This window comes from Athalia rosae, chromosome 5 (genome assembly GCF_917208135.1).
Source record: "Athalia rosae chromosome 5, iyAthRosa1.1, whole genome shotgun sequence".
NCBI classification, from domain to species: Eukaryota; Metazoa; Arthropoda; class Insecta; order Hymenoptera; family Athaliidae; genus Athalia; species Athalia rosae.
Genome location: NC_064030.1, coordinates 17870397 through 17890983, shown reverse-complemented (window position 1 = coordinate 17890983; position 20587 = coordinate 17870397). Strand labels below are relative to the sequence as shown.

At 38.9% G+C, this 20587-nt stretch overlaps 4 protein-coding genes and 2 long non-coding RNA genes across 12 annotated transcripts; 3 read left to right on the top strand and 3 right to left on the bottom strand.

The window, feature by feature from the left end:
* Positions 1-473: 473 nt before the first annotated feature.
* Positions 474-2075, bottom strand: LOC105687312 (exopolyphosphatase PRUNE1). The gene is made up of 4 exons (XM_048655766.1): positions 1834-2075; positions 1344-1582; positions 1013-1278; positions 474-947 (listed from the first exon to the last, which is right to left on the bottom strand). Exons 1-4 carry the CDS (start codon positions 1867-1869, stop codon positions 700-702), a joined length of 789 nt encoding a protein of 262 aa, XP_048511723.1. The 5' UTR covers positions 1870-2075; the 3' UTR covers positions 474-699.
* LOC105687308 (inositol polyphosphate-4-phosphatase type I A) lies at positions 612-10695 on the top strand. 5 transcript variants are annotated; one of them, XM_048655749.1, is made up of 19 exons: positions 612-745; positions 1426-1630; positions 2657-2838; positions 3555-3704; positions 4535-4690; positions 4772-4972; positions 5070-5224; positions 5326-5498; positions 5581-5716; positions 5807-5922; positions 5990-6076; positions 6135-6295; positions 6374-6557; positions 6637-7685; positions 7773-8038; positions 8119-8336; positions 8403-8725; positions 8794-9061; positions 9146-10695. In XM_048655749.1, exons 3-19 carry the CDS (start codon positions 2721-2723, stop codon positions 9276-9278), a joined length of 3894 nt encoding a protein of 1297 aa, XP_048511706.1. In that variant the 5' UTR covers positions 612-745; positions 1426-1630; positions 2657-2720; the 3' UTR covers positions 9279-10695. The 5 variants fall into 5 exon arrangements, with proteins under 5 accessions (XP_048511706.1, XP_048511707.1, XP_012258274.2 ...); XM_048655750.1 differs by lacking the exons at positions 612-745; positions 1426-1630 and adding an exon at positions 1826-1969; XM_012402851.3 differs by lacking the exons at positions 612-745; positions 1426-1630 and adding an exon at positions 2158-2304 and having other exon boundaries at positions 3612-3704.
* Positions 10569-12482, bottom strand: LOC110117070. The gene is made up of 2 exons (XR_007278557.1): positions 12341-12482; positions 10569-12254 (listed from the first exon to the last, which is right to left on the bottom strand). It is a non-coding gene; the product is annotated as an uncharacterized LOC110117070 (long non-coding RNA).
* Positions 10744-15450, top strand: LOC105687257 (protein scabrous). Of its 3 annotated transcripts, XM_048655756.1 has the most exons (5): positions 10744-11291; positions 11395-11746; positions 12789-12913; positions 13162-13501; positions 14051-15450. In XM_048655756.1, exons 3-5 carry the CDS (start codon positions 12879-12881, stop codon positions 15374-15376), a joined length of 1701 nt encoding a protein of 566 aa, XP_048511713.1. In that variant the 5' UTR covers positions 10744-11291; positions 11395-11746; positions 12789-12878; the 3' UTR covers positions 15377-15450. The 3 variants fall into 3 exon arrangements, with proteins under 3 accessions (XP_048511713.1, XP_048511714.1, XP_012258145.1); XM_048655757.1 differs by lacking the exon at positions 10744-11291 and having other exon boundaries at positions 11332-11746; XM_012402722.3 differs by lacking the exons at positions 10744-11291; positions 11395-11746 and having other exon boundaries at positions 12198-12913.
* Positions 15451-15580: 130 nt separating this feature from the next.
* Positions 15581-17166, bottom strand: LOC105687296 (zinc finger protein 878-like). Its single transcript, XM_012402829.3, has 3 exons — positions 17032-17166; positions 16791-16961; positions 15581-16724 (listed from the first exon to the last, which is right to left on the bottom strand). The coding sequence occupies exons 1-3, from the start codon at positions 17146-17148 to the stop codon at positions 15705-15707; spliced, it is 1308 nt and encodes a 435-aa protein (XP_012258252.2). The 5' UTR covers positions 17149-17166; the 3' UTR covers positions 15581-15704.
* A 482-nt stretch (positions 17167-17648) lies between these two features.
* On the top strand, positions 17649-20008 carry LOC125501048. Its single transcript, XR_007278556.1, has 4 exons — positions 17649-17811; positions 17949-19444; positions 19513-19794; positions 19884-20008. It is a non-coding gene; the product is annotated as an uncharacterized LOC125501048 (long non-coding RNA).
* Positions 20009-20587: the final 579 nt, after the last annotated feature.

The following is a 20587-nucleotide window of genomic DNA, read 5'->3' as shown; positions in this document are numbered from 1 at the left end:
AAGAATGGATGGGATGGTTTTAACGTTCAAGAGAATTACGTACGAGCTTTGTACTACATCACTTTTCATTTGGGTCGTGAAGCGAAGAGAAAGTCTTGGCGGTTGAATTAAATAAATTAAAATAATTAGTCAGGATTTAGGTTTATATTGCGGCAGAGTAAGGCTTTGTTATCGCAGTTTCGCATTCGTGATCATCAACACGTGGAAACAGTGCAGTAAGAGGGAACCATCGTGTTGATAATCGGGAGAACTTGTTTTCGTGATATTTGATTGTCCATGTTAAATATTGTACACTGGTATTTTTTCTCTTCTGAAATTATCGTGCGCACTTCGGTTAGACAAAGTGACGGCTTGGTGCTTCTCCGCAGCGTGATCATTATCTGAAAATCATTGATTAATTGTTCGTGAATTCCCATTTCGGTCAATATTCGATAACTTTTTAATGTCATTTCAGCGGCTTACGGTATCATGCAGGCTAACGTCGGAATCCAACCAAAAAATAGCCATATCTCGGATTACCGAGTTGTCGGAAAATTCTAAGCCCATCAGAACTATCACGGAACAGTTGTTCTGCGCTGCGAATTCCGTCAGTGCCTCGAAGACCCCATTTAAATTCACAAACTTCTGGAATTGGGATCGAGTTTTTCTCAGAATGTGGGCAGAGATTTCTACCAGAGATTCAGGAAAAATATCATAATTTTATACCTGCACTAACATCGGCAGACCTGGAATCGGTATGCCATTGGTAATTTTTAAATCTTTCATCAATAAATCAGAGGCAGTTAAACCACTGATATTAGTTTTAGCGGAAAGAATTTCTCGGTAGTCTTGCTCTCTGTCGGAAACAATGGACGTGATTTCCTCCAGTCTCTGGATGATTTCAAGGTCTGTGGGAGTCGCTTTGTTTGCTTTTTTTGAAAAATTTGCGGTGTCGATGAGTATTGGACCTGTTAAAAATGGAATAGTCATGTGGATCTGAATATTGAGAACTAAGAGATTGTTAAAAACGTACCCCTAAGAAGATTGCAAACCCGAGAATTCAGAGCTTTTGAATTTGTTTGCAACAACTTTTTTCCAATAAGAGTTGCACAGCTACCAACCATTTCTATGTCAACATTTTTCTCTTGCCACAGCCATGTCAAATCTTGTGGTCTGTGATCAATTACTTCTATAACTGATTTGGCAAGTTCTTTATCTTTCTCGCAGAGAGCATGATGATCGACTAACACAACTTCCAACTTTCCCTCGTCACTAAGACCTGTGAGATCGATCTGATCCCTGTAACAAATTTTGAAAACAGCAAATTTTTATGACTTGAAAATCAACCTTCTAGCAATACTTGCCTGAAAGTCAGTACCTGCTGAGATATTCTGTATTTCTCTAGATAGTAGACAACTTCGGTTTTCAACCGAAATTCCTTTTCAGGTATATTCAGTATTGGGATGACAGCTATACTTTCTTCCCCATTTTCCAAAACTGTGTGAAGATGAAAGGCGTACACTATGGCGCATACCGCTGAATCCAAGTCACATGCCATGTTGCCTATGACAACCCGCACATGACTGTAATTTTCTAAATTAGCCTGCAAAATTGCATCAAAAGCATTTTACCAAAGAAAAACTACTCCAAGGTGAGAACAAACTGTTTCTAAAACTGTGTCATCGATGTAATCGTCGACTGAAGGTTGATGTGTATTCTCAATTTTCAAAATATTGGCGCCCCCGAAGAGCTTATGCGTCGACCAATTAACGTTCGAACTTTAGCTAAATAATATAAGCTCAAAATGATGTGACAGTTATCCAAAAAAAAAAACCAAGAGTTAAATCAACTCACCAAAGATGACTTTGACGTATTTAAAAAGGAATCCATATGCTTTCACTAAATCAAACCTTTGGGTTTTTGGAAAGGTATGAAATCGATGCGTTCAGCCTTTGAAAATTGTGTTTTTTCAAAGTTTCGTTTGGGTCAGGTGAGTGGTTAGGATTTCGGGTTATTGTACGTCCATAGACGGGGTAGTTTTAAGAGGGGGAAACAAATACTTTGGATTCAAAAATTGACCAATTGTTGGTAATTATTGTGGCAATTGTTTTACAAATGGCGAATTTTGGAACGGCAAGAGTTGTCGACCGATCTACAACATTTGTTAATCACTGACATTAGGACCCATCCTATCTGACGTTTTAAGTTTTCGGTGGTAATTCTCTAGATTTTAACATTCCATTTGATTGTCGTCATCTGAGATGTTTAAGGGATGGAATTTTCGGTACTGCTTATTCATTTGCCTCCCTTTATGATCACCTGAAAGTGAGTTAAAAGTGATGAAATCCTAATTTATGTAGTCATCCTATTTTACAACTTCGTGAACTACCCTACGCACGATCAGCTGTGTTATTGACTTTATTTTGTGTACAAAGAAAATTTGACACTTGACCAACCCTATTTTTTTTTTTTAATTTTACATACGTATTTACTGTTTGAAACAAACAATTTGCTACACTGATTTTATGAATTTTGTGGAAAGAACTTCACGAATGTTTTGAATAATTCTTTTGGTCGAAAATGTTTTCGCATTTGTATTACTCGTACTTTTCGTTCGTCGATGAAATTTTATCGTTGCTGAAGACCTATTAATTCTGTGAATAATCTTTGGTTTTAGTGAATCCAAAACTACCCCTATTGGTAGCGGATAGCTGAAAATGTTGTGAGATAGCAACAAGAAAATGCGTTTTAATAAACAAGAGTTGATGACATTGGCCACTCAGCCGTCACAAAAATTTGAAAAAGAGGGAATCTTATACGTACGTGAACGACAAGAAGGTTTCTTTCGTAGAACAGAGAGTGAGTCTTAAAATAACTGCGGATGATTATAACAAAGGGAAATGATGCTACAATCGATCGATGTTTTTTAAATCTATATTAATTAGTCATAGGTATTGTCAATAGATGTGTGCATGGCGGTCTTACATATTATTTAAAAATCCTCTCAATATGAAAATCAGAACATTTATATGACTTTTTCAATCGTTGCAAAAGTGTGATGTATCCACGAATAGACATGGTTACTTTAAAAATTCATATTCATATTTTATCAAATCTTTTCATAGGCATGCTGGCGATGTGTGCATTGTTTGTGCCATTTAATTTTGGTTGTCTACGAATGTTATTCCATATCATTGAACGAATACTTTTGGTTCAGTCAAAACTTTTATAATTCTTAACATTTTCCTAGCTGTAGAAAAACCTTGCATCGTATATTAGTTTAGGTATATTACGCGTCAATTCATGATACAGAAGGACTCAGATTTCCAAATAAAATCGAATCAGGTAATTGGTGGATAGTAGGACTTCTAAATCTGAAAGGGTGTGTGTTAATCAATTCGAAAAAGTTACTCGGAATTCAACTTATTAATATTTGTTCACATTATAATTTCATTCCATCAAACTTACAATCAGTTTGAATGTATTACTTATTTTCTGCAAACTAGACTAACACATAATTGATATTTTAATGAACATTAAAATTATGATTACTCTTCTTTCTTTTTTACAAAAAGAAAAACAACTACAAGGTGCATGGTTAATCACTACCTGTACCCCCGTACGATTTCCAGGTACAGGTAAAAAACTTGAGAGCAAAAGACAAAAAGGGAAAACACATAAGACTCTCCGAGACCTCAGTTGTGTTACAGCCAGCACTAGTAAAGGTACAATTGAGTGAATTTTACCATTAAAAATTTTTCACTCCTAATCCAACATTCTTTTTACTAACACAAACACGTATCTATTAACTGGTCTTATCTAATACGGTTGCAGTATTTTCAATAAATCAATTAAAACCGAACGATTTGTTTCACATTTTCCAGAACTGCTCAGAAGCACCAGTAGCTTAGAAATTTTTATTATAAAATTAAAATTCATCTAATCAAAATCAAATGTGAAACGAATCTTTTTCTCACTTGAGCACACAGCACTCGATAAAGTAAATTGTGACAGCATTTAAAATTTGAATCACCGTTTTCTGTCACCAAAAAAAAACAAACACCTTGCCACTTTCAGCGTAATGTCTCGAGAGAGAGGGGACTCAAATTGAATCAGCAGGACGTCACCACTGAAACAATGTACCATCTTATTCACGAGTGATCAATACATTAAATCATTTGCATGTAAATAAGCTTCATATTCAAGCGTCTCATTTTGTGATTCATGCACGTAAATGTCAGCATGTGTGATGCAATAATGAAGATTGAGATTTTTTTTCTTGCCTGTACGATTCACTGTTTGCTTACAACAGTAGATAGCTATTGATGATGGTAGATTTAACGGATAGAAGACACGTCTTGAATAAGAAGGGAAAAAAGATTTGGCTGTGAAAATTTCTTGACAGGACTCATACAAATGCAAATGAAAGTACCTATTACAATATTTTTGTACCAAGCGTGTCGAAGACCACAGTAAATTTACACAGAATTTTTGATAAGAAACAGGACTTTATCAGTATTGTTATTAATCTTCTGCCACAATTTTGTTGAAATAGCAAGTCTAGAGCGATGGTGCAGACTTCGAGGCAATCTATTGTTCTATTTTAAGTCGAGAGAACAATGGTCTGAACCTCTCGGAGTTATCATATTGGAACAATGCAATGTCCGGGTGGACCAACCAACGAATCAACTCCCTTATGGGTTTAGTATAGGTGAGTTTTATTTGGAAATTACGTAATGATCAACGATGCAGAATTCATAGTAACACTTGACAATAATTTTCGCTTTCACAGTTTTTGACGGTGGATTATTCCAACAGTTGGGCGCAAATTCTCCAGAAGACAGAGATAGTTGGCTTCAAGCACTTCAATTAGCAAGCTATGAGTGCATGCGCAGCCAATTACTCGCACTTCGACAACGGATAGAAGCTTGCAGCGGTCACAAACATGATACCGATATACAAATGATGCGTCTACAGCAGGGGATCACAACAGGTTATCTGACAGTTTCATGCATTCTTTTTGATTTTGAAGTCGGTTTCTCTGATTTCTCACGCCAATTGAAATTCTTTGCACCATTTCATCGTGTCAGATCCTGCAGAAGTACCTATATGTGAGATTTCACTTGCGTGTGACAATCTCTTATGCGATGGACATGGAAGACCCCCAAATCCTGTATTGGAAATTGATATTCAATCGAATCGATCAAATACTTGGATCAAGTACGCCAGGAGCGAGGTGGTTGAGGTAAAATTATTCATCATGTACTTAAATTGCTCTCGGTAATTCACATTTGGAAAAAATTATGTTATTTCACGTTTTGCAAGCAACAATTTTATCTTTTTCAGAGGAGTAGCAATCCAGGATTTCTAACTACTGTCAGCTTTCGAGCAAGTGACGGATTGACTTCTGAAACAAAAGTTAAAATTACTGCATACGATGTAAGAGAGAGAGTCAGTCAGACCGCGACACCAATTGGATGTGCGGTTGTGACATTCAATGCTGTACAAGATACACCGCGGTGAGTTTATAAATTATTTGTATAGAAATTGTCGTTCTTCAAATTGAATCAGCTATTCGACAGTAAAATTTTATTTAAACAGACTCAGGATACCCCTCAAATCCGCCAAAGCTACAACAGTAGGTTTTTTAACAATCAATGTGTGGAATTTAGAAGCTGAAGATAAAGGTAATAGTACCGAAAGCACTCCATGCAGAAATGTACCAGCCAGTAATCAGGTGAGCCGATACCAATGATGGTTTTCAATCGTAGGATATATTAGTTTGTTCTTGATCATGATCTAAAATTTTTTTTCTATTATTACGTAGATATTTTCTCATAGAAGATCGCAATCCTTACCTCCGAGATTAGGAACAAAAATGAAGCTTCCGCATCAAGGGCAACTTAAATTGTTGTTTGCTAATTCTCATGTCCAAACATACAGGTATTTTTTGATCATGCCTAAGCAAAGCGCTTTACATCGATCACATCAACAAATTGTAATTTTTTAGGTTCCATTCCGGTCTAGGAGGTGACATATGCGTACATGAAATCATGGCAGAAAGCAAATTGTGCTTCCAATTTCCACAACAGTTACTGTAAGTATTGGAAAATAGGTGAATTTAAAATCAGGAGAAAAATGAATTGTTATTTTAGTGGAATTTGGATACAAGAGGAGAAGGAACTCCTCCAGGAGGTTGCTGGAATGGGCGAACTCCGTGAACCTTGGCACACGAAACAGGTCGAATTACTAGACCGTCATCTCCATCTTCTGCATTTATATTCACAGGCTAAAGAAAATTTAACCGCATTTAAAGGTATATTTAAAAATTTTCTCTCGCCGTTGAAATATATCTTCCGACTAGAGGGATCTCTAAGTGAAAATTTAATTGCAGGAATTCATTTCAAACAATCGACGAGGAAGAATGACAGAAGTTTGGAGTTTGCGCCTCTGAATCTTCACTTGCAAAGGATGTGGGTACATAACGACACTCTAAATAAATGCGGATTTTATGATTTTATCAGTGTAGGAGCCTTCACTGCACACGCCCATAAGAGTAAGAATGGCGGGCTTATCAGGTAACATAGTTTTATTATTCGCTGTGCCGAGTCTTCGCATTTTGATGGAACGAAAATAACGTTGAATAATTTACCGCAGGTTGGTCCAGGATCTCAAAGAATCTCCGACACGGTGCAATCAGCTCTATCAAGGGCCTTCTAAAATAACTACAGCTCACGATGCGATCCAAGCGATAAAACAGCTGCGTCGTGACGTGGTGGAAGCGATGCGTTCGCTGATGAAACTTGCCAAGGAAAAGCAGACCAGCGGAATGTTGCCAATTTGTGAAGATATGATATCAAAAACTAGGATACTACTGAGCTTATGGGACCCTGGCTTAGTGGAGGAGGCATTAACGTTTTTGGAGGAGCATAAAGTTGCGGCGACTGTCCAGCAGCCGATCAATAACGACGATACGTTGACCCTGGATTTCAGAGCGCATCAATCTCTGTCTCCGTTCAAACGAATCACGCAACAGCTCAATTTCGACCTGAAAAGTCCCGACTTTGATGATTTCGTTACACCGGATACTCCGGAATGCGTTCAAGACATGTGGACCAAGGAAAGCGCGAAAATGAAGTACGATAATACGACCGTCAACAACGAGGTCGATGAAAACGGGGATGCTGTACCAGCGGAGAATTTCGTCATTTTCCCAGATGTCGAAGATGAACCGAAAGATGTAGAGGCTACGGAAGGTGTTAACAGCCCCGATAACAACAACGAAGAGGATGAAAAAGATTTCGTTAAAGGAGACGTTGATATCAGTAAACGGTTTTTGGATACCCAAAAAATGTGTAACTCGCCATCTGCTAATTATTATAAACCTACCGACGAACCTGAACCTTGGGATCTAACGCAACTCAACATTGAAGCCAGTGTGATGTGCCTAGTTTCCAAAGTGAAATTTCTTTGCGGCAGATGCAGTAGCCCTGCCGTTAGACTACGTAATAAAAATGGCTTAGCAAGATCTCAAAGTCTCAAGGGTTACGTACCCAACAACCGCAATTCTACCGTTGTTACGATCCAACCAAAAAATGGCACAAAAAGTGAGGAATCGAGCAAATTGTTGGATAATTCTTTACCCAAACAGCAAACGAGTCCAACGGCAGAGAAATCAGCACCCGCTCTTGCGAAGGCTAAAGAAGGTGAGGTATTTAGTTGAATAAAAATGATTAACCGTTATTCTCCGAGTCGGAAAAACCGATTTCATTTCAAACTCTCTTTTGATCAAGTGTGCCAAGCAGTAGACTCCATGACGAAAGTAATTAAAAGCAATTCAGGCCAAAGAAATAAGTTTACGGAGGGTCTGGACTTCGCCTCTATAGTCGATTGGACGAGCGAACTTAGGCCGAGTATGAAAAAACTCCGACAAGCAATGGACGGGCTCCTAAAGACCGCCAGGTTAACGCACTCCGTGTTCCGAGTCCAGGAAGATGCCAAGGCTGCTCAACGAGCTTGTAACGTTCGGTATAGAAGAGACGTTTGCTTCAGCCAGGCGGTAAATAATTGTTTAATTATTTTACGACATTTGCATCACGTAGATTGATTTATTCAACATCCCGTCCTCCAATTCTTCAGCTGACGGCATTAGTCGCTGGTTTGATGGCGAAACTATGGTGTCAGAGACCGGATCCAATGTTTCTTCTGATTCTGACAACTCTGGGTCCAATTATATCGTTCGAAGCCCTTTTGAGCTACTACGGAGACGAAATCGATATGTGGGGTGACATGACCGTCGCAGTAGAAGACTTGCATACCGTTACCTTCACTTTATCAAGATGCGGAGTTCACGCCAGGTACGATCCGGTGGTTTTTGTCTTTGCATTTCATGATTTCAAGCCGAACTTTTATCCCCGTAACAGAATAGAGGCAAAATCCGTATGCGCGGCACAGTTGCCGGTGCCCCGAGTGGTCGGTTCTCGTACGGCGTTAACGGTTATGCTTCCTGTGCCGGATGCCATTTATTCCTTACTACCCCTAGTGCCATCCTCGAGGCAAACGATCTCATTTAATGTGACGCCGGTATTTTTCAACGTTGGAATCAACGAGATGGCTACACTAGCCGAAAGTCTCGGCACAACGAAACCTCAGGAGAAAAGCAACGTGGACAATTTTGATCGATTGAACGAGTACTACCTGAGATTTAAGAAACTCAATTTACCAACGGAACCCTCCTCGACTAGACGTGAGTTGGATATGATTTCCAGCTCCAGATAAATTGAAACTTCTGCTAAAACGCTCGCATGTTTTCAGTCGGCAGTAGATCACCTTTGAATCAAACCTTGTCGGACATGGTTGGGCACTTGAAATCATGCGTGCAATCGAAGGTTAATAAAAACGTTGACGTTCTCCAGTTGTCTTCCCAAATATGCCGACGAATGAGAGGGCTAAGATTCACTAGCTGTAAGAGTGCCAAGGATCGGACCGGTATGTCTATAACTCTTGAACAAGTCAACATTCTCGCAACCGAATATCACCTGGCTGAACACGAATTCAACAGGGCCCTTGATTGTATGCGAAGGTATTTTTCCGAACAATTTTACTCTCTTAGATTATAAAAAATGGATAAATATTTAGAGCTGTTCAAATGAAAATTTCATTACAGCGAGGGCTGCCGCAGAGAAAACACATGGAAGAACATAGGTGTTAGAAAGTACGCTTTTAATAGTCTCCAAATATTAACACTACCTAAATTGTATCGACCTCCAACAGGTACGTATGGTTCGGCACAAACTTAAAAATATTTCGATTTGGTTAACGTAACCTAAACTGAAAAAATCATCAAGTCTGCAACTGTACAAAATATTGATTAGTATACGTTATATTGCATGTTACCGAAAATGTCGCCTCGTGATGTTCAGTCTATCTTGACTGTTCATCTTTTTTCTCTGTAGTTACCGTTGGGTGAAATTATTGATTACATTCAAGATGAACTTCTTGATTGGTAGAAAACAAAAAAAAAAAAATTAAAAAAGCATAATGGAATCTAATAAATTAACAATTAGTTTACATGTTAGGGATTATCTCCAATAACTGTTGAAGCATGCGCAGTGCTCTACGTAGAATAATTTCCTAATCTCTGCTGTAAAATGTAAATATTCCATAGGTACATGTATATTATTGAAATAAGGTGCACAAATTGAAATCACGTAGAATTGTTGATAATTCTACCGATTCAGATACCGTAATAGGTCGTAGAAAAGTCTTTAAAATTTTAGATGAATTATATGTATACTTCGAGAGAAGAAAAAATATCTCTTATATCGTAGATAATAATTTCGTACTTAACGATTATTGGGAATTGAGAAATTTAACGGAGTGAGCTGGAGAACGAAAAAAAATACAAAAGTAAGAAACGAAACATGGTATGCCAAGCATTACTTTATAGACTAAAAACAAATGGAAAAAAATGTTGAAGCAAGCCGGAAAAAGTCATCACGTAACAAATCAAGTCACTTTTGAATTAGATATAAAATGGATGAAAGAAAAAAAAGTTTAATCTTCGATCGTTGCTGTAATTCATGTCACATCTGTTATTTAACTATAGTGAGCGTAATAATTGAGATTATAGAAATTACGATGATAATCTTTGTTCAATCAAACTAAAGAAATCCCGATGTTAGATATTTAGAAATATATAATATTTAACAAAATAATTCTCTTAGAAGAATGCCCAGAGACTTAGGGGGGAAAAAGGAACTAGATTTTTGAAAATATACTTCTATGTTATTCCATTCATTATTTATTTCTACGTAAACCGCGTTAAGTTGGATTGGATCACTGACATTTTTTTTTTTTTAACTTTATTGCTATGCCATTATATTTAAACCTAATCATTTACGTTCGTATTACTAAGTAAGTGAACCTGTTGCAATCATGTTTGGTTTTATTTTACTTTTTCTACGTAAGAAAATTACTTTTCTCTGATAAAAGTAAACGTCTGATGCCATATTCGAACATAAATGAAACTAAAAAAAAAAAAAAATCAAATCAATCGATCGAGCCGGGAGATTATTATGGAACGATGATAAATTAAAATTATATTTTATTCATACACAAATATACACTGAATTGTAGAAAACAAAACAAACGAAAAACACAACAAAAGTATGAATAATATTGTTTAAAAATAAATCATTAATATAGTTACAAAGATTACTGCATCAAATAATTAATACATGTTTTTGTTTTTTTTATAGTTACAAAGATTCTTCTATCCGATAGGCACAAGCCATGCATTGCATCTGCCTCCCCCTTCCGAATCGGTTTCCCTTCCCGTGGGCAGTTATTTCCTCTTTCCGGGATGCACAATAGTATACCTGCCCATTACTGGTATTGAATGGCGAACAAACAATGAAAGCATCAAGGGCAAGGAGCATGCAATGGCTTGCTCGGTCGAGCCAGCCTTTAGAACACCAACGATGGCACAAATAGCCACAGGCGATATGGAATTCCATAAATTTCAATTTACAAAGGAGCGAATAACGCGCATTGTATGAACTTGGGGGTGCAATAATGTCCATCTTTTGAAAATTTCAGGCCTGAATTTAACGAACGATTAAATTTATCGACGATAAATAAAAATCGACGTATTTCACTGCAGCTGATTTTTATCAACCGCTGTGGCAGAATCGGCGTAACGAGGGTTTGAGGAACAATTTTCAAGAGGAAGGGTACGAAACTGAAGAGTCAATCTCTTCTGGTCGGCGCAGGTGGAACGCTGCGGTGACTGAATTCCTGATCGACGAGGGGTAAAAAAAAGATTTTTTTATATCTTCCCGGTGAGGAAAACATTCTCCTTTTTTGCTTTTCATTCTTTATTTTTATTTTCTGCTCTTCTTTTTTCCTTCATAGTTGAGAACAGGCTGAAAGTATCAGCTGCTGCGGTACAACAGATGAAAAGATTTCTTCCCCCTCACTGGCTTAACTTTGTTGATGGCCGATGGGGCGTCTGCCGTCTGGTTAGTCCATCCCGTAATTATTTATCTGATCCCTTCGGCCCGCACCAGTTTGAGTCAAGATGATCTTGACTCGTGTGCCGGCCAGCGGGCTTCATTTGGTCCCACAACTTTACGGTTGCAGCCTGCGGTTTTCGGTCGGGTGGCGAGCATAACTATGTCCCGGGCGTCCGGCAGGAGGAAGGGAGGAGAAAAATTAGACGCCAAAGCCCGCCGGGGACGAGTTTCTCGTTTCTGCTCGAGTACAGGTATGGTGGTGGTACCTTTTGAATTCTGGAGGGGCCGTTTGTCGCGTGGCGCGCGCGCGCCCTTCCTCCTCCATATTTAACATAATGTATTGTACAAGCCTCTTTGGTAAAAGCCAACGAGCCAAAATCGAAACACGGGGATTGCTAGTCATGCAGCAGATACAGGAACATCAGCCGCCTGGAATGGCACTGTAAAAAAAAACCAAACAGAACAATTATTAGTATAATTGTTACAAGGATCAACTATGCCCGCAAAAAACTTGCAATTTTTAATGAAAACGCCAGAAGATCCCAATCGTTCGGATGTCGACTTAACGTCTCATTATCCGGCGTTGGGTATTGACGAAAATTCGTGGGATCGAACGTAATCAAAGCCAGACTAACTTTCCGACTTTCTTTGCAACGATTCTAGTCGAAGAGCCCGGCATGTTACTCCGGCAGAAGTCTGATTATGATCGAGATAAAACGGGAGGTGGGGGGCGGGCTGCTGGTGCTCCTGCTGCTGCTGCTGCAATGTGGAATGAGTTTTAAAAGTAAAAGAGAGACCGGAGAATTTAAGGTGGGGGATGCAGGTTCGGAAAGAGGGATATATACCTGGGCAGCCCGGTGTTGTTGAACACCTGCTCCTCGGAGGTTCACGGTTCCGTAGATACGACTGCCCTTTGTCCAACCCCGCTAATAAAAGTCCTCTACCTCGTCCGCACCGGTGTCAGTATGCGCCTGGCTTTCATCCGGGTTCCAATTTTGCATTCTGAGAATATTTATCTTATTTGATTTTGTATGAGTTTGATTTTTTAATTTAATCGCGTAACGATCGTGTCATGGTCCAAATGTGATCGATTAAGAAGAAGAACGATAACGATTGATAGTTGACACGAAAACTAAAAGAAACTAATTTGTTTACGTGTTTTTTTTTAAACATCTCACGATGTGGGGATCAACGAAGTGGGTAGTTCTGGTTGTATTCGTAGTGTTTATTAGTGCGACAATTGTCGAAGGAAAAAATGAAGAAGATCTTTCGATGGTCGTTAAATTACTGCAGGAACAAGTTAACGCACTCATCGATCATCGGCAGGAGGAATACAACGCTTTGGAAAACAGCTTGAAACGTTCCATTGAAAAAAACACGGAAATGATAGTCCTGAAAAACGAAGTCAAGCAGTTGAGGTACGTTCGAGTTTCTCTTAACAATTTAAAAAATATAAAATTGTGATCTTTGTTTCGTTTTTAATCGAACGCGCGGGTGTGATTTAAATATTTTCCCCAGAGTCCTCACCACCGGTACATATGGAGAAAATTACGTAATTTTAGAAATCCTTTCCACATTCAAATGACTACACTGAGATAATTTTATTCTGGTAGGCCCAACGTTGATAACTTATTTACTTACCAACATGTTTAATTGTTCGAAACAGGAAGGAAGTGACTTTGCTACGCGGTGGTAGCGGCAACGAAGCGAAAAATGAAAAACTGAGGGTACGTTGGCTAGGAAGTGCTGTAACGGAACTTCAAACAGAAGTTGCCGAGGTACTCAGGACTAGAAATGCTAGCGAAGAACTCGCCGAACGCTCTAGAATGCGTAGCGAGTTGACTCTTCTTCGAGGAGACGTCGCGGAAGTTGGTCGTGGCATAAGAAGTATCGGGGCAAGAATCACAAGGATCGAAGCAACCCTTGGAACCATTCGAGTCGACATTGGAACAATCAAGGAACGCTCGACTCAAATTTCAAGATCATGCGCCGACGTCGTTAGCCAGGTAAATCTTTTCTTTCATTTCAAATCTCATCTTATTTACATGATCAGCGTGCACCTGCTGGGCAGCAGGCGACGAGCAGCCGGCGCATGTTCCTTCTTTTTTTACGTTCTCCCTGCCCCCCCTGCCCTTTATATTTCTCGTTTTGGCGGGCAGCAGCTGCCGCATACGGCGCCCCACTTTTCTTTCCGAACTTCCATCGCTCTGCGTTCCGTTCCGATGCCCAGTTTCCCTCCCCTAAACCCTCGACGCACCTTTTCACCTTTATAGGGGCGGGGTGCGTGTTACGAACGTACTCTTCTTCCCCCTCTTCCCTTTGGGTGCCGCTCTCTCCTTTGCACCTGGCTTGTAGCTTTTAGCCTGCAGCTGTAGCACGTCGCTCGTCATCTGCTCAATTTACTGCTCGATGAACACAGGGAAGCAATTGTCAAAAAATTGTCATCGCTCCTGGACTTCGAAGCATCGAAACTTAAAAATTGTGAGACTGGTCAGACCTTTGATGTGGAAATAAATTCGTCGTCAAGCTTGAAACGTTCATATTTATTATTTCAGATGTCGGCGGTGCAGATTGAAATGAAATCGTGCAAATGTGGCGCAGAAATACAACATCCTACGCACTACGGGAGCACAGGATCTTTTCAACATAGTAACGTAATACGTAACGAGATCAGAAAAGAACACTCGAATCACCATTTGCGACATAGTTTATTGAGATCATATTCGAATAGACGGATAGAGGAGCGTCTCATGAATCTAGAGCGTAAGATTTCTATAGTATCACGTAAACGTGAACTTGTTGAGAAAAGAGTAATTTATGAAAATCAGGATTTCTTCACCAAGCGCTTGACCGATCTCGAAAGCGTACAGCACAGCTTGTCGAAACAATGGTTTAACGTTACCAGGGAGGTGACCGCGTTGTCAAAGTTAAGAGAATCTATGGTAGAACTTTTTGAATCCGTACAAACTATCGAGGATAAGGTAGATACCAACCAACCGGATATAAAAAGGGAAATTGCAAGACTGGATGTTAACGCGGCAAGAAAGGCCGCGGAACTTTCTTTAACTCGCGAAGAACTTGGAAATCTCAGACGTACCGTGCAAGCCCTGAGCGTCAGTGCCTCAAAATTACAAGAAAAAAGCGATCAGCAACAAGAAATGATCGCTAATATGAACAGCTCCATAGTTTCTCTCGATTTAACGCAATCTTTGGATACCGCCACAAATATTACTCACGAATTGGAACACGTCGAAGACCAGTACAGATTAATTGTCGATGCCTTACCCGGAAACTGTAACGACAGAGACGGTCTTACCCTCTTGGCACCAGGTCCAGGTGCACCCCTCCTCGCGTCTTGTAGCAAAGGATGGATAGTCATAGCCAGACGCATCGACGGTATGGTTGAGTTTGACCGAAGTTGGAACGATTATGCGGCAGGATTTGGATCTCCGGTTAACGAATTCTGGGTTGGAAACGAAGCACTGCATAGATTGACGAGAGATAATTGTACGAGGCTCAGGATTGACCTGGTTGATATTTACGGAGGACATTGGAGTGCGGAATATGAATACTTTAAGGTAGATTCCGAGGAAGAAAATTATAGACTCCATGTTTCGGGATACTCTGGAAACGCGACCGACGCCTTATCGTATCAGAATAACATGGCTTTTAGTGCCAAGGATCGGGATTTGGATATAAGCTCAACTGACTGTGCGGCAAATTACCACGGCGGATGGTGGTTCAGTCACTGCCAGCACGCCAATCTCAACGGACGATATTCCTTAGGTCTGACGTGGTTCCAATCACCCACCAACGAGTGGATGGCTGTGGCCTCGTCGGAAATGTCGATACAGCGCAAAGAAGAATGTTCAATTATTTGAACAACCCTATCGGTCACGAGTCAGCCAAAAATTCTATTTTATCAAAAATCGAGCAACGATTTGTTCGACTTTTTCAGAGTTTCACAACAAGATCTCCTGAATGCCGATGAGCGTATTTTTCACAGCAAGCAAATATTGACGTTTTTTTACCTGATGCTTCTTCATAGTATCCAAGGCTATACCAAAGAGTTAAAGATAATATAATAACAGTGTAAATAAATCATATATATTGATTAGATATATGTATACAATAATTACATTAACTATAATTATAAATTATTATAAAATGAGTATCGGACACGCTACAGAAAATTTATTCGTAAGTCTGCTATTCAAGGGTATACTGCGCCTTGCATTTTTTTTGGTGCACAAATAAGCTCCCTGAATTCCCATAAGCGGAGCCACATAACTTGCATACGAACGGTTTTTCTCCCGTATGAACGAATGTGTGTTCTTTGAGATACTTGAGACGCCTGAATGATTTTCCGCAAGTGGTACAATGATAGTTTGCCTCGCCCGTGTGCGATCTTACGTGATACTTTAATCCGTTTGCAGAGGCAAAGCCTACACTGCATATGTGGCAGGTGAAATGTTTATCCCCGGTATGCGTGCGCTCGTGTCTTGTTTTATAGCTAGGAATGGTGAAACTTTTGTTGCAAAATTTACAGGTGTACGGTTTGGTCCCACCGTGAGATCTCAGGTGGAATCTGAGTCCTGATTTGGTAGCATAGGTCCTGCTGCATACGTCGCACAAATATTGTTTGTCCATATTTATTGGGGGGCCTTTACCGTGCACCCGTAAATGGCAGTTTAGTTTCGCTAGTTCTTTAAACGGCATTCCACATACTTCGCACTTGAAATCCATATTATCGCTGTGTTTCCTCATGTGATTAGTTAATTTGTCGTTGCTATTGAAAACCTTGTTGCATATCTTACACGTTATAATTTTCTCTCGCATATGAGCCTCTGTATGTCGAAGTAATGCTTTTTTGGAAACGTATACCTTTTGACATAAATGACACATAAGTTTCTCTTTCGTTTCATCAAACTTGAACCTCTGTCTTGTTTCTAAAAGTGGATCTGACCGTACTCTTGTTCGTTTTACCAAAGTCTCATCATCATTCTTTACACATACAAACTCAGTTTGACAATCGGAATTTTCTGACGTGATCAAATTCCTAACTGATGCCGATTCCTGAGCTTGGTCGACTTCTTCATCTTTGTAATCCTTGTCCAATGAAACAGAGGTTTTATTTTCACAATATTCCTGTTTGACTGTATCGAGATATGTTTGTTTTCTAAATTTTGAGTCTTCATTTCTTTTTTCTTCAGTTTGAATGCCGTTGTCCTAAAATTTTGGAAACACGTTAATCTAAATCTTTGTTAAAGATTGTTCCACTGAATTGATTCTTACTTGAAATTCTTTGCGGAGTGGAGAGTGGGCTTGATCCGGGGTTGAAATTTTGTAATATTCCCGCAGTTTTTTGTCAGAATATTTGCATTCCTTTCTGAACTCCTCGGCAAAAGATAATTTGTCCTTACAACTTTTGCATATCATTTTGGGCAGCGAATCAGTCTCCAAAACCTGAAAATTGTAATGAAACGAACAGCTAATTGAATTGATGTCAGTTTTGCAGCGGTCATTATTTACTAACCTCTATGGAGCAGCAATTTTTGATTTGTAGTTGGAAGACCGAGGTTGTCGAATCTTTACTGAATATCGAGGTCATATTTTGCTCACAGCGAAGGCATAATCTACAGACACTATCCATTTTCGGCCAGTATATTTCAATGTTGACACAAATCGTAGAATGAATTACCCAAGTATTCAAAATGTACAGAACAACGAGACATTTATTTTCTTAATATCACTTGCACAAAACAATCAATGAAAAGCCGATAATACGCAGTGAATAAAAAAGTTCCGCCAATTCCTAGAGATCAACAACAAGCGTACGGGATGTAAATAGAGATAAAATGGAAACATTTCACGTTCACTAAACAGCTTTTTATCGGAGATCAGAGCAGACTAGTCCTAAATTTTCTAGTTTACTCTGGTCTCCATGGCGCTGGGTAAGGACCACAATCTTCTAACCACGACCACCCTCAACAATAAATAGTGGCGCCTCTTTGCAGTAATTGTAGAATTGCAGTCAGTCACTCGCCAGCCTTCAGATTGTTCGTATCGTGTACATGTAGTTAGATTTCAATTCTTCTTACTCTACCATTTTTGTGTGTTTTAAAGTTTTCCGAACAATCTAGAATATTTTTCCAATTAATCGAAGTAAAACTAGATAAGTAGAACCACGAATTGAGAGGGGTAGAATTGCGCTCAACCCAAGTAAACAAAAGTGATCAAAAACGCGCGAGTTCTTCATTCGAAAAATCTCGGTAGAGCGAGCATGAAAAATTCGCACTTCTCGCAACGGGGGACGGTAAGTTCGGGTTTTTATTAGGCTAAAGGCCACGCTTTATCGAATTCTACAAAGAAGACGAGTTCCGAATTGAATTTTGATATATTACAACATTTTTGACTTTGCACTAAATCATGTCTCCATTTGTTTATCTACAGCACGAAGTCGCACTGACTTTTCGTATCTCAATCCTTCAACTGCTCTTTACCACACATCAGGAATACAGAGACTCCAAGAGTAAACTCTAAGACCTCTGAGACCTAGTGACAGATTGTTCGCATCCTCGATACCAGCAGCAATAAGTAAGACGCAGGCATTTGATTTCCTCGACTCTTCACGTGTTGATTGAAGATTATTTTTCACGAGCCCTCACGATGAGCTGCTCGAAAAATAGGTAAGCAGGGAGTAGACCTAATATTTTCTTTTGACAAGAATAACGAGTGATTTTACAGATTTTCAAAGTGTCAAACATATTTTCTCCCAAACGTGACCCAAGTCTTCTAAGATATTTTTGTGACTCTTTCATCGATTGAATTCTTCTCTATCTAATATTCAATATTCTCTAATTCAATGGTAATCAGATCGAAGAAATTCATATTCGTCATATTCGTTATTCGTTGAATTGTTGATTGAAGATTTGTTTCAGTCAATTTTTTTGAAGATTTGATGATAATTCAGTTTCACTAACTTTTTTATCATGACATTCGGTCGGTAAACAATATGCAGGGATCTTTCATCCCCTATTTGCCCCGAAGGTCACCGCTGCTTAACATTGAATTTTACCTACGCGAGTTCGCGGCCGCGCACTAATCCAAATTCTTCGACCGCAAACTGCAAGATGGCGTATCTGATGTATTCAAAAAAATATCCCTCCCTTTTCAACGTACCGAGTTGTGTAGAACATTTTTAATTTTCTTCGAGCACGTTCTATTGCTACTCCAAAAAAGCGACCAAGCAAAAAATTTACAGACTTCGGTAAAAATTGCTTTTACAACAGAGTCAACTAGGAGCTATTCTTCTTCTTGTTGGAATGGTTTTGGAAAAAGACTCCCAACTTTTGGAAATACGTATGTATCCAAATTCAAAGAAGTTCAAATGTATAAATTTTCTTTCTGTTATTTTCTTCTTACAACGTTCAACTTATAACGTGCCACAGATATAATATAAGTCAAATTTCAATTATTGTCGTTACTAATAAAATTAATTGAAAATTCAGCTAATTACATGCAAGAATTTTCCAAATTAAATACTGCTGATCCATTGTAGTTATGCCATATGTATATATATATATCTAACTATTATTCATTATGCTTGTTTTGCCGAGTCACTATAGTACAACTATCATAAATAATACATACATATATACTTATGTATATGTAAAATTCGTCAGAGCAGAAAGACACAGAGAGTTTATGGCACTGTCTGGTACCAGGCACAAACTATACATACCTAGAATTGTAGATATAATCATCATTGTTGGAGGCTTTGGTAATGAAAAATCTGGGTATTAGTCTGCAAAAAAAAAAAAAAAAAATCAAAGGTTCAGCCCTTTTTGTTTTCTCATAGTCAATTATTCATGGACCGTAGGGCGTGATAGAATTCTTGAAGAGCTTTCGGAGCAAATAAAAAAAACTGAAAATATGGAAAACAAAAGGTAAGAAAAAGTTAAAAATGCATTGATGCGGAGTAACCTGCAGTTTCAGACATAAGGAATGTTTGCAGGAGACTGGAGAGGAGGAGAAAAGTATTAAGACCTGAAGGATGTTGAGAGTCCGGGCATAAGGGCAGTCTAAAGAATGATGCCTCAGGAATGTGAGGTGTTCCTGTAATTAATGTCCCTAACCCCAGCCCCTGGTGTGCAGTGGCATCAGCAATGGCAATGGCAGTGGCAGTGGTTGTTGAGTCCACTGGGGAAAAAGTTGCTCTTCTCCATATAACTCACAGTTGTTCTTGGTCCACACTTAGAGGTTCCCAAGGGCTTTATCTGATCAACCCGAAGACAAGGTAAAAAGAAAGAAGTAAGAGAAAAAATTTATGTATATACGTATATATATATACTCATATACCTACTCCGTAATATTTATAACATCCAGCTATGCTGCTCTCAGCTGCAGCGAGTCTGAACTTGAATCATTCTGCAGCCTATCCCTAAGGAGATCACCCGATCCCCAACTTGATTATTGAGAATTTCCGCCGATGCTATTATACTTACTTTGCTGCAGCCTGGAGCATGAGTTTGATTTCCCATTCTCAATGGTTCGACCTTTACTTCACCCTCAGGTTGAAACGACCGATAATTTTAGGGTCTTTCGCATTCTAATTCAGCCAAAACCTATTAGGTTTTTTAGGGCTTTTAATTTTTTTTTTATCCGTTTTCACAAAGTTAGTTACTATAAACGGTAGGCTCGACTTTTACCTTTTTTTTTTTTGTTCAAAAAATGTATAACAATACTTCAGTGATGAAGAAAACTCTTTTTGTTTAAACAATTATGAGTAAGCCATTTTTTTCAGTTCATGTCAGATTGCGGTTTTATCATGAACATTATGTTACAAAAATGAGAAACCGCTAATTTTGAATTTGGGAATTTCTTCGGGCAAAATTATAATCGGTAAAATTTTCATTTCCTGTCAAGTTGAACCGGAAATGACGATCATGGTTGTTGGAATTTCGAGAGAAAAAGTATTTTCTACTTTTTGCCCGTGAAGTGGTAAAAGAACAAAAAAAAGAGGATTTAGACGACTCACCTTAACTCCCACTATGCGAGGACTGACCACGTTTGCTGCTGTTGCTCCTCCT

Bases quoted from the DNA above. Each gene is read 5' to 3' on its own strand.
- LOC105687257 (XM_012402722.3), top strand. From the start codon at position 12,675: ATGTGGGGATCAACGAAGTGGGTAGTTCTGGTTGTATTCGTAGTGTTT. The intron at 12,914-13,161 runs GTACGTTCGAGT...TGTTCGAAACAG, and splicing joins AACGAAGTCAAGCAGTTGAG to GAAGGAAGTGACTTTGCTAC. The intron at 13,502-14,050 runs GTAAATCTTTTC...TTATTATTTCAG, and splicing joins GCGCCGACGTCGTTAGCCAG to ATGTCGGCGGTGCAGATTGA.
- LOC105687308 (XM_048655749.1), top strand. From the start codon at position 2,721: ATGCGTTTTAATAAACAAGAGTTGATGACATTGGCCACTCAGCCGTCA. The intron at 6,296-6,373 runs GTATATTTAAAA...ATTTAATTGCAG, and splicing joins AAATTTAACCGCATTTAAAG to GAATTCATTTCAAACAATCG. The intron at 6,558-6,636 runs GTAACATAGTTT...AATTTACCGCAG, and splicing joins AAGAATGGCGGGCTTATCAG to GTTGGTCCAGGATCTCAAAG.
- LOC105687312 (XM_048655766.1), bottom strand. From the start codon at position 1,869: ATGGATTCCTTTTTAAATACGTCAAAGTCATCTTTG. The intron at 1,279-1,343 runs GCAAGTATTGCT...AATTTGTTACAG, and splicing joins CAGCAGGTACTGACTTTCAG to GGATCAGATCGATCTCACAG. The intron at 948-1,012 runs GTACGTTTTTAA...CATTTTTAACAG, and splicing joins GGTTTGCAATCTTCTTAGGG to GTCCAATACTCATCGACACC.
- LOC105687296 (XM_012402829.3), bottom strand. From the start codon at position 17,148: ATGGATAGTGTCTGTAGATTATGCCTTCGCTGTGAGCAAAATATGACC. The intron at 16,962-17,031 runs GTTAGTAAATAA...TACAATTTTCAG, and splicing joins AAAATTGCTGCTCCATAGAG to GTTTTGGAGACTGATTCGCT. The intron at 16,725-16,790 runs GTAAGAATCAAT...CCAAAATTTTAG, and splicing joins CACTCCGCAAAGAATTTCAA to GACAACGGCATTCAAACTGA.